The sequence below is a fragment of the Pelodiscus sinensis genome, chromosome 1 (genome assembly GCF_049634645.1).
Source record: "Pelodiscus sinensis isolate JC-2024 chromosome 1, ASM4963464v1, whole genome shotgun sequence".
Classification (NCBI taxonomy): Eukaryota; Metazoa; Chordata; order Testudines; family Trionychidae; genus Pelodiscus; species Pelodiscus sinensis.
This window is the reverse complement of record NC_134711.1, coordinates 196,797,917-196,814,375: the sequence shown is the minus strand read 5'-3', so window position 1 is coordinate 196,814,375 and position 16,459 is coordinate 196,797,917. Positions and strand designations below refer to the sequence as shown.

The 16,459-nt window shown below is 46.3% G+C and overlaps 1 protein-coding gene across 5 annotated transcripts in view; it reads left to right on the top strand.

Moving 5' to 3' along the window:
- The window catches only part of SYTL5 (synaptotagmin like 5), a 150,549-nt gene that overhangs the window by 63,593 nt on the left and 70,497 nt on the right, over positions 1–16,459 (top strand). For all 5 annotated transcript variants that reach the window (XM_075913248.1, XM_014578968.2, XM_075913249.1 and 2 more), the window contains exon 3: positions 14,495–14,710. In XM_075913248.1, coding sequence (XP_075769363.1) covers positions 14,495–14,710 — 216 coding nt within the window. The remainder of the gene's footprint in view (positions 1–14,494; positions 14,711–16,459) is intronic.

Here is a 16,459-nt window from a genome sequence, read left to right as displayed (position 1 = left end):
TTCTGATGAACATGTTTTGTCCTTGGGATGCCAGGTGGTGCAATCTGGTGTGTGCCTTATCAAAACATATTTCACAGAAGAACACAGTCTTCTACACTGGATTTGTTTTTCATTCTGGCAAGATGCTCTATACCCGTGTTGTATTTAACAGCTTTAATAGTATTACTAGCAGACCTACCCAGTGTTGCCTGGGTCCTTCAGGGCAGGGGGCTGGTAGTGTGGGGATGCAGGAATCAGGGCAGGACTTGGGGATGTGGGGGAAGGGGCAGTGCAGGAGGCTGGAGGATTGTGAGAGTGATGTTTGGGGCATCAGAAGGAGCTAAGGGGAAGGAGAGGATCCATCTGGCACAGAACCATTCTCTCTCCCAACCCTCCCATAGCCACCAGGCACATTTCGCCTTCCCCCGCAGTGCTGTGCCCAAGGGCCTGGAGGTGGGAAAGGGTTTGGGGCAGGGGCGCAACTTACTGGTGTGCTGGCAGGCAAGATTGCTAAGCCCCAGGTCTGCTAGCCACTCCCTTGGTGGTGTATGGCTGTGCCCAGTGGATTCTCTCCAGGATAGCTCTGCCCTGCGGGCTCACTGCCCATAGTGCCCACTCTCATGTCGTGTCCCCCTGAACTGCAGCCCCCTCCCTTTACATGTTATGGAAAAAAGTCCTTTTCCTAGGGCTTCTGGCTCTCCCAGCACAAGCAAACCCTGACCCTGAGCTAAGTTAGGAGAAGAAGAAACCTCGTACCAAATTTGGTGGTACTAGCTCTTATAGTTGCAGGGCGTTCTTGAACAAATGGAGTTGCAGACAGACACACACTCTAACATATATATATATATATATATATAGGTATTATCAGGGCTCGACAAATCACTGAATCTACTCGCCCAGTCATCCGTATCTATTGTCTTTAATCCTTATCTGCTTTGTTTTAACTGTCCAGTCTTCAGGTGCTTACTGATGGCCTGTTCTGCCTTCCTGTTTTTCCCTTTTGATATTTTCATAACCTTTGCTCCTTGTTTCCCACCCCCCTCTCTTTTTTCCTTCCCATCCTTTCCCTTCTCCCCTATTTATTTTGGGTCTGCACATCCTAAACTCAAAACTCCGGTCATCTGAAGAAGTGGGCCGTGCCCACAAAAGCTCACGATGCCATCTATATGTTTGGTTAGTCTATAAAGTGCTACCAGACCAGGTTTTGTTTTTTAAGTTTATCCTCTACAGACTAACGTGGCTACCCCCTGAAGCTAGTTAGTGTTTGTTCATTTCAAGGGTGAAACAAATCCATTCTGTGTGTAATTCACTCAGAGTGATGCTCTCTGTCCTCCTGCAGTGGTGAGCTGTCCATAGACAGAGATTGATATGTTTATGAAACCCTTGACCAACAGAAGTGGCTTTTTGTAGCTCAGACAGTAAAGGCTTTTGTTAGGAACTAGATGTCTTATGTTCAAGCCCTGGGATGAGAAAAGCTGACTAGTAACTATTAGGGATGTCAACGTGTAGTTGACTATGCAATTAACCAAAAAGCCTGGGTCAATCCTATTGACTACATGCACTCCTCCCCCCTTGATACCTCTGATAGAGAAGCAGCAGTATGGATGGGAGGACAGGCAGGAGCCAGTATGTGTGGAGAGCTGACTTTTAAGCCAGCTCTCCACATATGCCGACTCTGTAGAGCTGCCTCCCTCACTTGATTCCTCCCACGGGGGGGGGGGGGGGGGGACAGGAGAGGGGAGGCAGGAGCCACTGCTTGGAGGGAGCTGTCTTAAAAGCCAGTTCTCCCCAAGTACTGGCTCCGTGAGCCACCTCCCCACCCCCTGCTGCTGTCTGTGTTAGAGGCAGCAGCATGCGGGGGAAGGCAGGGGAGACTGCCATGAAGCAGCCTCTGTTCATGCCAGGCCCAGGCTCACTGCAGACAGAGGCTGCTCTGTGGGGTTCCAGCGGAGCCTCTGTAAGCGGGGAGCTTGTGCTACCCATGGACAAGGACTGCTGCTGCCCTGTGCTGCTGTCTCTGATACACTGGCTGCTGGCCCCACCCACGGGGACTATTTTATAATTGTATAACCACTAAGATTTGATGGGGTAACATGATTATTAAATGAATCGATATCTAACTGTAAGGGGACTGTTAGCCCCTTACTAAAACTCTGTGGGACTCTGTGGGAGTTTTTGGTTTGCCAGCTCCCAGTATCAAAAGGGGAAGGGTCCATGAGAAATCAGGGCCCTGAGACTGACAGACCCCAGAGACAATGGAAAGCAGCCAACACTCCAGCTCGGCCTGATTGACAGGTTGGACAAGCCAGTGAGGAAAGTAAGAGGCCAGGCCCCGTCATAAGTGTGAGCTGGGATTTTTCTGGGTGTCTCTGAGCAAGGAGAGAGCTGAGAGACAGATAAATGGTGCAAGCTGTGTGGAGAGGCAGTCCTGCAGCAACAGAGCCAGGCACACATAGCCCAAGGAGTGCGAGCTGTGCTGAGGGGCAGTTTTGCAGCAACAGAGCCAGGCGCACACAGCCCAAGGAGCGCAGACCCTGTGTTGAGCAGCAGACAGGCAGTGCTCAGAGAGCCAAAAGGGACAGAGAAGCAACGCAAGGAGCTGGAGACTGGAAAAGCAGCACAGCCTGCAGCTGGGTGTGGTGAGCAGCTGGGACCAACAAAGTGCGGGGAGAGGCTCTGGGCAGGGAGATATCACCAGCCAAGAGGCCCAGCAGGCCAGACTGGGAGAGGGGTCTGGCCACTTAGAATTTGAAGCTGTATGGTCACTGCCAAAGCAAGCGTGTCCAGCCTGCAGCCCCCCTGCAGCACATTCAGGGCCTTTAAGGGGCCTATAAAGAAGAGACTGTGAACTGTCCTTACACTCTGCAGACTGCTGTTTGTGATGTCCCCGTGCTACAGAACAGGGCTGTGTGTTCTCATTTAACCATTCTCATTTTTTCTTCTTTTCTCTTTAATCAGTTGATGTTTAATAAATTGTATTTGCTTAGAACCTTATGAAATGATCACTGGGCCAAGAAAGCATGCAGTGTGAGGAGAGCACCTTGGAGTGGGGACACCCTAGCCCCTGCCCCAAGTGACTACAGGGTCGGGGATTAAGCCCCAGGAAACCTGGGCCCAGCCTTGTTGGGGTTTCGAGGACTCTGCTACTCAGGAGAGTGGAAGGGGAGCCCTCAGGATCAGGGAGGCCGTGGGGTAAAGGAAGTGGGAGTGGGGACTCAGATCCTTTCGCTGGTCCATTTCACTGGGGTGGTATAGAAGCCAGGAAAGTTCCCCGCAATAGCGGGACCATTCCCCTGCTTACATAACATCCCTAGTAACTATCATATCTGACAAGTAAATTGCCCCATTTAGAACATTATTATTTGATATATTATGCTTCTTTTGTATAAACAGTTACTGTTTTACCATAAATGCAGCTGTCTGTGTTCTCTATTCTATTTAAAAATTAAGAATGCTCCATATTTAGGCACTTAAATGGCCTAATTTTCAGGGGGTGAGATGCCACTTGAAATCATTGTGAGTTTATTAGTTGATATATTGGTTCTTAATACAATTAATTTTTGCACCTGTTTGTGTGCTGGGAATAAATGTGGGAGCAAGAAGAATCACTTTATAGTTGCTTCTGTTATTCTATGACTGAATTAGCCCTTTCAGCCTGTTCATGGCCTCGTCCCAGGATATCTAAAGAACACCAGTGGCTTCAAGAGGTGGCTAGCAACTCAAGAAAGTTTCTTAACAGAAGAGTAGAAGTTGATCTGTACAGAATGCAGAGCTTTCTTGGGGGCTAATCCAACCACTATTTTTGTCCTTTTCCTCCCATTTGCCCCAGTGAATGAACTAACAGTGCACTTAATGTCTAGATTTTTTTCCTCTTTTTTTATTCTGTCTGCAACAGTTTGTAATTTTGCAAATTTTGGAACAATTAAAATGGCAAAAGGAAAATTGGACCACTTCCTCCTCTTCTTTTTGCAGGTTGAAATAGTTCTGAAAAGTTATGGTAGGCAAAAGGATAAAAAGGAAAAAAAGTTCTGCATTCAGTAGTATAGAAAATGTGGCGATATAAAAGTCATCATGTTTACAGACATGCATCTGACGAAGTGGGTCTTTGCCCACGAAAGCTTATGCTCCTACACTTCAGTTAGTCTATAAGGTGCCACAGGACTCTTCGTCGCTTTTGCAGATTCAGACTAACACGGCTACCCCTCTGATACTTGACATGTTTACAGTGTTGCTTATCACATGGATATTATTGAGTATCCTAGCCATTGCTCTTCTGAGTCATTTATCAGATATGTTGTAGACTAAGATTACTTCTGCCTTCCACTTTGATGTATTATGAAGGCATATTCCTTGATTTTATGCTCCCATTTAGAAAGGTTTAGGTTATTAACTCTGTTAGTGCTGCCTAGATATTGGATATAAGGAACAAAATGCATTTCTAGTGTACGTGGTATGTCCCCTCTGAAGTGTTGGTGCTTTTAATGTATCTTTTGCATTTAAAATAAATGAAAGAAAGAAATTTAAACCACCTGCATTGTGTTTTAGCAGAGAGAAATTTAATGCATGTGTCTTCTCCTATCAGATCTCTTAAGGGTATGTCTACACTACCCTCCTATTTTGAAATAGAAGGGTAATGTAGGCATACCGCAATTGCAAATGAAGCCCGGGATTTGAATTTCCCGGGCTTCATTTGCATAAGCGGGGCGCCGCCATTTTTAAATCCCCGCTCGTTCGAACCCCGTGCCGCGCGGCTACACGCGGCACGAACTAGGTAGTTCGAACTAGGAAGCCTAGTTCGAACTACCTAGTTCGTGCCGCGTGTAGCCGCGCGGCACGGGGTTCGAACGAGCGGGGATTTAAAAATGGCAGCACGCCCCGTTTATGCAAAAGAAGCCCGGGAAATTCAAATCCCGGGCTTCATTTGCAATTGCGGTATGCCTACATTACCCCACTAGTTCAAACTAGCGGGGTAGTGTAGACATACCCTAATATTATAGTTAATTTAGAATGATTAGGGTATTAGAAGATAATTCTCCTAACAGTTTGTTAACTGGGACTCTCCTGGGTTTTTCTTTTGGATTCTCTTTGTAGTCCTAGAAAATGTACTGGTTGTCTTTAAATTATTATACAGCATGTGTGTCTACAAATGTGTTCTAACTGGTAGCCTGAAATTCTGTTGCTTTAGAATTAAGGAAAATTTAATGCCTGTGCTACAAGTAGAAATGATTATGATTAATTTATTCCATCTAAGTGTTACACTTGCAATCCCTTTTTGGTAAATTTTAACTGGCACAGCTATGTAGTAGTTGTTTAGAGGCTGCTGTGATGATGGATTATTTTCAGATGACTCATCTACTACCTCCTACTCTTCCTTGCCCCTGGAACACTTAATTCTTCATATTCTGAAATGTGACCCCATTTGCTACAGTCTATCTGTGGTTCAATCTCCTAGCCTCTGCAAGGAATCAGAAAACAAAGCTTCTGACCAACACAGCTGCCTGAATGTTTTTTTGATGAGTAAGTCAGAAGGGGAAATTGCTTTTAAGATACTAACACATTTTAAAAAAAAGTCAGTCTACAAAATGAATAGCCTTAGCAGAACGACTGTCATCATTCAAGAAGTCGTATTGGATAAAGAATAGGAACTGCTGTTCAGATGAAAGTCTCAGATGAGTAGCCGGGGTAATCTGTAACTTTAAAAACAAGTAGTCCTGTGGTACCACACTGTTTGTTCAGATGGAATTACTACAAAATAAGGATACTGCCTCTCTAACTTTAGTACCAAAGGAGAGACTAACACTTCAGTCAATATAAGAAATGTTAACTTTTAAAGGAAACATTTCCACTTTGATAGAGGAGAACTGCTTACTGATTTGAGCTGAGACCCAAATGGATTTCTACATTTTAAAGGTGCTGTGTAATCCAGAAAAAAAATGCCCAGTTTTGCTTCTTTATAATTCACAAAGAAGGCCAGAAAATTTTGAGGAATTATTTTTGGATTATTTTTATATTAAACTCTCAGATCCTATTCATCCTGTAAAACTCTATAGTGACTGGACAACTTTTGAGGAAGTGATACTACAAGCCAAGAGAGAGACTGCTAGTCAATTTATAATTCTGGATTTTTAATTGGTTTACCTGTAATGACTGCCTGACACTGCCACGAAATGAAGCTCTTGCTGACGATTCAGCATTTTAGCTCTTCAATTAAGATAGGAGAGCTAATTATATCCATCCACTGAGAATCCCACAAACCCTACAGCAGTTGGAAAGCAACTGCGCTGATTTTCCTGCTAGCTATTTCTAAAGTCAATGAAACAAGCAGATTAAAAAACCAAAACAACAAAAACAGCAGCTCCCAGACCATCTTCACATATCCTACCAGTATAAATAGAAAATCCTGTGTGGGTTACCTTTAATGGTAATGCCTGTGCAGGGTACAGACAAGCACATTGTGAGAAGAATTAGAGTCCCATGAATTGTATGGACTCCTACTGAAGAGGCCTATGTTGTATTGGATAAAACACAAACAAAAAATATTTGAAGGGTCAGAGATAATGAATCTAACTGCCTCAAAAACTGTACCTGCACAAATATTAGGTCATTTTACTAATATCTGAAGCAGGGGTGAGGAACCTTTTTAGGGCCAGGAACCGCAGATACACAGAAACATCAGTTGTGGGGGGGGGGGGGGGGGGGGCAGCACAAAAATGAGAAGAAAAAAACCCGTCACTCACATGGCCCCCCGATCGATAAGGAGAAAGACAGCACACCAGAGCCTAGCAGGGCCCCTCCCCCTGCCTATAGGGTGGGGCCAAAATGAGGGTCTCAGTGTGTGAGGGGGCTGCTAGGAAGCGGGCTTGGGGTGTGGCTCTGGGTAGGAGGGAGGAGTCGATTTGGGATTGGTGGATCTGGGAGAGTAGTAAGGTGCAGGAGTGGAATAGGGGCGGGGGAACTTGGCAAGAGGTAGTTTGCAGGAGTGGAGTAGGAGGTTTGGGATCTAGGCAGGGTCTGGGTGGGAAGTAGGGTTCAGGAGCGGGCTGCGTGGTGGGGGGGGGTCTGGGCAGGATGGGATGTAGGGGCTAGGTGATGAGGAAATGGTTACTTGGCACAGCTCCCCAGGGATGCACCTGATTTTGTGTTCCCCACCATTCCCAGGCACTGCCTCCTGCTCCTCAGATTGGCCATGATTATGGCCAATCAGAGCAACGGGGGGAAAGTCTCCAGGTGGCACATTGCTGTGCTGTCGTTTCCTCAGCCAGGGCGGGATGGGGAGTGGCAGCACATGGAGCCACTTCTTCCCCCCGCCAGGTAGAACCCCGGGGTCAGATCTGGCCCTGGCTTGCCTGACTCCAACCCATGAAGCTCAGGGCTCCTCCTTCCCCATCCCTCGTATCAGGAAGCTGGCGCTGGCACTGCAGCCCTGCGGGAGGTGGAGAGAGGGAGCTGTAGAGCTGGAACACCACCATTGACTCCATAGAGGAGGGGCACCTTGCATAGAGGCATAGAGGAGGGGCGCCTTGAGCCTTGTGGGCCAGATCCAGGCGAGATGGAATCCAACCTCTGGGCCTTAGGTTCTGATCTAAAGACTCCTGACTTGAAAAGGCAAGAAAACTCCCACCTTTCTATTCAAAGCATCAACAAAGCATCATTTAGAAATCCAGAGATACCAAGACACACCCATTATCAAAGAGGAGCAGAAGGGCAGAGCTAGCACTCACTGATGCTTGTTCAGTAGATAACTTTGTAGATAATGGATGAACTGGAGAGAAAGGCAAGAATCCCAAATCTCAAGATGGTTAGTATCTAGAAAAAGTCAAGCTTGTGGACTCTAAACAAATTTTCCATGCACTGGCTGTATTCAACTTTGTGAATATAGTTGATGATATAGTTGCAATCACGCTGTTTCAGAAATAGGGCTTCTGTTGGTAAAGCAATTTGAGCAAAACAAAGTTTTCCATCACTTCAGAGAATTTAGTTATGAGGATTGACTTACTAAAACAGGCGTGAAGTTGAGCTATTTCTTTTGATAAGTTTTATGAATAAGGATTTTTGTCATGACGCTTTTTATGTTCACAGCATATACATAGACTTTTATCTAACTTCTCTGTGTATACTTACTGGAAGGTTACAGTGCAACACTATAGGATGTACCTCCTTTAACTAGGACCCTCTGGTCCAGCAGCATCTGTATTCTGGAAGGACCCACGGATATTCTTGGATGAGAGAGCCCTGGGGCAGGACGGCCAGCAGCTGGGAGCCTGGAGGGCTGGTGGTAGTGGGGCTGGAGGCATGGCAGACCGACTGAAGCCACAACAGCTCGATCACCTGCGGGATTGGTGCAGTCCGGCCAGGGCCACTACAGCTATGTGCTGCCCAGTAGCGGGGTCAGGGACCAAGCCGTGGGTCTTTTGGTGGCATGGGTCTGGAGCCACGGCAACACAGCAGGGACAGCTTGGCTGAGGTTGCGGCAGCCCGGCTGGCAAAGGGGCCAGAGCCACCTACTACCTGAAAGTGAGGCTAGGGCCGCTGCAGTCCAACTGGCGTGGGGCCAGAGTGGGGCAGTCCAGCTGGGGCTGGAGTAGAGCTGGGGCTGGGGACTGTCAGCAGGAAGCCCATTTGGGAAGGAATGAACTGGTGTCAGGGAGGGGCAGAGAGCTGAGGGGCCATGGCAGGGACCTCTCCTGGTCTGGCAAATTCTCTCCTTTGGGACGGGTCTAACTCCAAGGATATGTCTACACTACAGCACTAATTCAAACTAAGTTAATTCGAACTAGTGAATCTAGACCTAAAAACTAGTTCGAATTAGCATTTTGCTAATTCGAACTAGCATGTCCACATTGAGTGGACCCTGAACCAGGGTTAAGGATGGCTGGAAGCAGTGCCGGCAGGGCATCAGATTAGGACTTAGAGAGTGGAGCTGCTGTCTCAGGCTAGCCGAGGGCTGTGCTTAAAGGGACCCGACCCCCACCCTGGACAGACAGTTCTCAGGGGTTCCCCACTCGCTTGTCTAACTCGATGAGGGACAGCAAAGCAGTCCTGGCTTGGAGTGCCCTGAATGCCCACACTCGGCACATCACAGCACTCAGCCATCAGCCTGGCTACACTTGCCGCAGGCTGCCATCCGGAGGGGTGGTGTCAATCGGGGGGCTGCAGGAGAGCTTCCACCCCGAGGAGCTCGCAGAGCCACCCCAGTCCTCCCCATCGGAGGCTCGTATCCCATTCCTCCCTCACCTCCTTCCATTACCCCTCCCTAGCCTCCCTTCCTGATGTACAAAATAAAGGACACGTGTGGTCAAAAATAGAAACTCTCTTTATTGAACAAAACTCGGGGAGACTGGGAAAAGGAGGTAAGAGAGGGGAAGAGAAAGGGTGGGAGAGGGGAGGGCAACTAAAATGATCAGGGGTTTGGAACAGGTCCCATATGAAGAGAGGCTAAAGAGACTGGGACTTTTCAGCTTAGAAAAGAGGAGACTGAGGGGGGATATGATAGAGGTCTATAAAAGCATGAGTGGTATGGAGAGGGTGCATAAAGAAAAGTTCTTCATTAGTTCCCATAATAGAAGGACTAGAGGACACCAAATGAAATGAATGGGTAGCAGGCTTCAAACTAATAACAGAAAGTTTTTCTTCACAAAGCAAATAGTCAACCTGTGGAACTCCTTGCTGCAGGAGGCTGTGAAGACTAGAACAATAACAGAGTTTAAAGAGAAGTTAGATAAAGTCATGGAGGTTGGGTCCATGGAGTGGTATTAGCCAGGGGTAGAAATGGTGTCCCTGGCCTCTGTTTGTGGAAGGCTGGAGATGGATTGCACGAGACAAATGGCTTGGTCATTGTCTTCGGTCCATCCCCTCCAGGGTACCTAGTGTTGGCTGCTGTTGGCAGACAGTCTACTGGGCTAGGCTGGCAGCTATCCTGCCCTAGACGGCCACTTTCCTGTGCCTAGTGCGGAGGTCGTGGACGTTGGAGGCTTCCCCCAAACCTGGATGAGGTCCACGATCTCCGCACTAGACCAGGCGGGCGCCCACCTCTTGCGGCCCCGGGCAGACTCCTGGGAGCCGCCAGCCTGGTCCCGGAAAGAGGCGGAGGGCTGGGTGGCAGCAGGTGGCTGGCTTGTGCCGTGCCAGGTGCAGGGTCTGCTGGCTGGGTGCTGGCAGGCTTGCACCTGGCACGGGCACCGTAGCCAGGCCGTGCCCTTTTAAGGGCTCCAGGGCCGGAAGGGGAGCAGACGAGTTTCCCTGGTGGTGACCAGAGTGGCCACCAGGGCAAGCTGGGAAGGGCTAGCCTCCCACTAGTTCGAATTAAGTGGCTACACAGCCCTTAATTCAAACTACTTAATTCGGACTAGGCGTTAGTCCTCGTAGAATGAGGTTTACCTAGTTCGAATTAAGCACTCCGCTAGTTTGAATTAAGTTCGAGCTAGCGGTTTGTACGTGTAGCGCCTATGAAAGTTAATTCAAACTAACGCCTGTTAGTTCGAATTAACTTTGTAGTGTAGACATACCCCAAGAGAGTGCCAGACCAAGGATGTCCAACCTGTACTTTGTATCTTAGAAATCAGAGCAATGATGCACAAGAGTTCAAAATCAGAGAGGTTACTCCCTTTCACAGTGAGACACCACTGAATCTGAACGTGTACTATAAGTAGTCTCTTTCCATAGTCACTCTGATAGATGCTTTCCTACAGATCCCTCTGCAGGACCAGGAAATCCTTCTGTTCAGGTCCAACACAGTCATCAATGCACCTACTGACTAGTCTCTTTTTTGCTGGACAGGAGAAAAAAGCTTTCATTGTGTCAAAAATTAGCGGAAATAATAGGGTTTTATGTATTTTCTGCTGTACTTTGTAAGTAAGATTTGAGATTAGCGCTGGCTGAAATTTGTCAGAAAAGCCTTTCTACAACAAAATATGCAGTCATGTCAACTGAAACAAATTATGAATTTGTGTGTTGACCTATTTTATTATTATGTATTAACCCCTAATTTTAATTAAAAAAAAATTAAAATGTTTTTAGAAACCTTGACATCAAAACTAAACATTTTCTTTTGAGTTAACCAAAATGTTTTGCTTGACATAAATGTTTTGATGTTTCAGTTTACTGAAAATTCAAATGTGTTTGGTTTGGATTGACTGGAAACAAAATTTGTTCGTTTAGAGGGTTGCTGGGGGGAGGGGGGAGGAAGGGGAAGGGGAGGACTGTCACCTGATCAGAATATTTAGTTATTTGGCTAATCCTTCTTGAGAGAGTCTGCAAATGTCAGGTTTGGACCTTCCTGACACAATCTGTAAGTGAACTTTGTTTATAGGGGTAAGAAATAATTAGCAGATTCATCAGTAAATCTATTTACAAAGCTAAAACACCAGTAACAGTACTTCACATATAGCAAGTGGAAGACACTTCACTGGCAGTGCATTTTACAGATAATAATTGTACACATAGAACAAATACATACTGAGACACTTGGGAATACCGTACAACCATTTAAAATGATATTGAAGCTACCAGAAAACTAAAATATAAAAATCAACACAAAGCTATATAAGGGGAACCATAAAAATCTCATTCTACCTTGTTAATGACCAGTGCTAGCTGTAATTGAAAGTATCTCATAGAGAAAAAAAGGTATTGTTTGCTAGAGATGACTGTGCTGGAATTCCTTTCCCATAATTGGAGTGTTTTCTATGTCTGACTCTCACTGCTGTAGACTTCAGTGTCATGTGGCATACAAGGAACATGGCCTTTGAAGGATGAGACTCCTGGAAGAGATGTGCCCCTGAATTATGGTGTGATCAGTATGGCAAGCATCAGCTGCTCTTTCAATTTATTTTCAAATTTTAAAAAGTTTCGCTTCAGTAGTAATTTCAATGCATTTAATTCTAGAAAGGCTTCCAAAGGCTTTAACAGCAGTGGAACCAGCATGCTCTAGGCATCATTGGTATAGATTCCTTTCATCCTCTAGTCTATAACTACCTTTTATAGTAGGACATAATTTGAGTTCATAAGCATGCCCTTGTTAGCAATTTAAATATATTCTTATTCAGAAAGAAACCCTTTCTCCAACAAGAAAAGATTATAGCTTTAAGACGAGGAATAATTCTTAACTAGGGAATTAAGTGAATTCACTGTTGTTTATTTTATAGAGCAAAGCTATTCAACATGTGGCCCGTGGCCTGTTTGCGGCCCATGGTGCAGTTTGGATTTATGCGGGGCTCAACACACGGCCTGCCAGTGAGAGCCAAAGCAAAAAAGGAGTCAATATGATGGTCTTCTGTTGATATGTGTTTTAGTAGTTAAATTCCTGGACTGTTGTTGCTCATTAGAAGTGCTGTTATATGGGTGGAAATCGGGTAAATACTGCATTTTATTGATATCAGCAGAACTGACTTACATGGGGCCTGCGTGTTGTGTAGTCTTGCTTAATCTTTGTAATCATACCTGTCTATGTGAAAGACGCTATGCATATATTTGCATGTGTATGCAACCACACTTAAGCTGTGGCCCTCGGCATGCGCTGTGAGTATCATTGTGGCCCCCAGGGCTTCCAAAGTTGAGTAGCCCTGTTACAGAGTCTCTCTTCCTTTTAGGCCTTGTCTATAATGGGAAATTGATGTCATAGCAATGCTGAAATAAGCTGTTCCTTTATAATTATTTGGCAGTAGTTCCCCATGTGGACCTTTTATTCTGGAATAAAAATTACTTTTATTATATTTATTAGAAAAGAGTCTGTAATAGGAAATTCTGAATTAGATCAGACTTTCCTCAAAAGAGGAAATGTTTTAGAGCTAGAATTCTGGTTCAGGCTTATCAGACTCTTAAACATGTTCACTCTATTAGCAAATACATTAACAATAAATTCCCATAAAAGAAAAGACGAAGGGCACATCAAAATGTACTCTATTTCGCTAAACATGTACACAAACATTCTAAGTATTCCAGTTAAAGAAATAATGAAAATCGGGCCAATGTCAATAAGGACACAAATCCAACCCTGATTTCAGTAGCAGCAACACCCCCTTCCCAAACCTACCCTAAAATGTCCCCAGTCCACAAGAGATCCAGTTTCTCCAACTCTCACCTCAAGTAAATACCCAAGCAAACAGCTTAGCCTTAGAACATGTGAGGTGTGAATGCAGATTAGCTGTTTGCAGATTTTGAGTACAGGAGGCCTCTGACTTGCCACGCGATTGGTCCCTGGGGAAGCGTTGCAAGTCGGGAGCGTTGTAACTTGAACACTCATTTACGATAGGCGCCGTTCGCCGTCATAAATGCAGGCCGAGGACGTAAGTCAGGGGGGTTCGGCCCCTTTCACATGTACAAAAATGGTTGTAAGTGTGGGGGGGTCGGAACGTGGGCGGTCGCAAGTCAGGGGCCTCCTGTAACCAGATACCTGGGCACAGCATGGACCACTGCAGCTCAGGGAGGTTTTGAAAACCCATGAAATAATCCACAGTAATGTGTCCTGCTTCTCAGTTTTGGGTCTTCCCATACTGTAAACCTTGCTGTGCCTTTGGGTTTCTGTCTCAACAAATCCCTTTTTCATTTCCTCAGTTTCTCTGTATTTTTCCTTCACACCTTTCAACCATGGTATGAAGTAATAACGATTATTTTATTATTGGGACCTGGACTTGTATTGCTTAAACCTATTAGACCCCTCATAGCCCCCCCTTCTGATAGTCCGGCAAATCTGATAATCCAGCATCCCCCGGGTCCTAAAGGTGCCGGATTATCAGAAGTTTACTGTATTCATTGAACTGGCTTCTTGTACCAGCTATGGGGGCGTGGGTGCCATCTGGGCCATCTGTGGCATTCGGTGAGCAACTCATGGTGGTAGCATGGGTGGCATTCCCCCCTGCCCTTTGTAACATGAATATTGTGTGGGGGCCACCATTGACCCTCCGAAAATTCAAGCCTTAACAGAGGCAACACCGGGGGTGGGCGTGTGGTGGTTAGAGTGCACAAACACATTTCCCTTCCCTTCAACCCCCTTCTATTCCTGTCTGTTCACTGTTAGCCAGGCGCCAGGCCTCAATGCTGATCCCTGCCACCCAAACCACCAACATGTCTGGGAAACTGTGAAGAAGCAGAAAAGCACAATAGGGGTGGGATCGGATGCACTATGGTCTTCAGTCCAAACAATCGCAATGAAAACTCTCACCATCTTCCCTAGGCAACTCTAGCTATTATCACTTTCTTGAGAGCCACAGAGGTGGGAAGGAAACAGGTGCTGTAAGCCTCTGGGTACAGCCTGGCTCCTTCTGCTGTGTACTGCCATGGAGCCAACTGAATTAATACTGGAGCGATGTGGAAAAGCTTCATATTGCAGTGCAAGAAGTAAGGCAGCCAACCCCAGAAACCTTTTACAATGGTGTAACGGGGTGGCACTCACCTCCCGCAAGTGCCCTCTTGTAGCCGAATACATCTGCCTGCACTCCCTTAGTTTGTTAGCCTCTTAGCTATGAACTCACTGGTATTTCAGATTTGAAGTGCCCTTCTTTTTTTCTTTTATTTCCAGGAAATTGAAGAATGAGTTGTTGGAAGTGAGACGGAAAGGTGGAAACCGCCATTGCCATCAGGACCGTGGCAGGGTCTGTGTTCGCTGTCAAAAAAACCTGGGCTTTATCTTTGACAGGGGGGACCAGTGCTATGAATGTAAACTCAGAGTTTGCAACAAATGTCGAGTTTTGGGACATGATGGGAACTGGAAGTGCACAGTGTGTGCCAAGATTGCGTAAGTTTTGAAGCTTTTGTAAATATGGAATTAAAGTTTATCTGTTTATAAATTAGTTTATGCTGCTCTTTGACTCTCTGTGACAAAAGGGCATAACATAGCTCGCACACATAGAATGGTTAAATAGTACTCCTGTCATTACGATGCTAAATGATTGGAGTGAGTGAACTAAAAATAAGTGAAGATTATTGTTTTATGATACATCTGTTTACATTATTAAGGAAAAAATCCAATAATGTAAATATTACAACTAAAACTATGTAAGGTCCCAGATTGTTCTGCCTAATATGATCTGTTATTTTGCAAAAGAAAAGGGATGCAAAAATTGGAGTAAAAATACTTTCAGCAACACTTATATCCCTACCTCCTTAGCCTCTATGATATTAATACCTCCACGTCTGTTTGAAAGGCTTTAATGTAACATGTCTCGCCGTGCCTATAAAATTAGAATTCTGAAATGAATGGCATTCTGCCAAATGAACAGGGTAAGTCAACCTTTATTTTTCTGCCATTAGAATATAGAGGACCAGCAGATGTACCCGGCATCGCCTGGGTCTTTAATAGCAGTAATGTTTTTTTTTTTTGGGGGGGGGAGGTAAATTAAAAGGAACATGCCCATGCTTTATTTACATGATTGTATAGGACAGGGGGATGGGAGAGTGTGGCTCAGGGAATGGGTTGGATTTGGGGGGGACCTCAGACAGAAGTGAGCAGTGTTGTCTTCAAGTTGTCATTGTTAAGTCCAAGTCGAGTCTCAAGTCACTACAGTTCGTCTCAAGTCGAGTCTCAAGTCCCTAAAGTCACTTCTGAGTCGAGTCTCAAGTCTTAATTTTAAAAATGTCAAGTCACTTTTGTACAAGCCATCAATGTTGTCATTTTCGGACAATTTTTCGGACAATTTTTTCACCAAGTCGATTTAACAAAATTAGCAAGTCTCAAGTCGAGTCTCAAGTCACAAACAATGAACCCGAGTCAAGTGTCAAGTCGAGTCACCTAGGTGACTTAAGTCGGACTTGAGTTCAAGTCGTGGGACTCGAGTCAACAACTCTGGAAGTGAGGGCATGGGGCCCAGGGCAGGGGGCTGAGAGGCTGGGCGGGGAGCTTACTGGGGTTGCCTAGGGTAGCGAGGGTGGTGCTGCTGTGGCAGCAGCTCATCCTAAGGGCCCAGGGCTGCACTTTCTAGCCAGCATCTCCTTCTGCAGGACCAAGGCTGCAGTCCCTTGTTAGCGGCTCCTCCTGGGAGGCTGGGGCTACATAGGCTAGCCCCGGCCTGTAGTTGGACTGGGGGTGGGTGAGACTCGGGGGGCCAGTTCCGGCTTCCAGCACTCCCTAATCCCCCATGTCCTGCAGCTTCCTGGGCAGGGGGTGAGGATCTGAGGGTGGGCCCCAGCTCACAGTGACCTCCTCAGGGTTGCAGGCTCTCTGCACCAGGTGGGGAGAGGTTCTAGGGGCCAATCCAGACCTCCCAGAGGTCCCCTGTGGCCTGTAGGCTATCAGTGGGGAAGGGCGAGGGTCCTGGGGCTGGCCCCAGCCACCAGTGTCTCCCCTCCCCCATGTCCTGCAGCCAGTGCAGGGGGAGGGGGGAACATGCCAGGAAAAAAAAAAAGGACCCTGAGAGTTGTTCAGCAAAAAAACCAGAGTGATCCCTTTAAACCGCGTGGTGAGGCTTTTTGGCCCTAACAAGTTGCCGACGGCCACCTACCATCTTGCCTCCCTGCACGGGGCCGGAGAGCTCCCCTGCGGAACCCA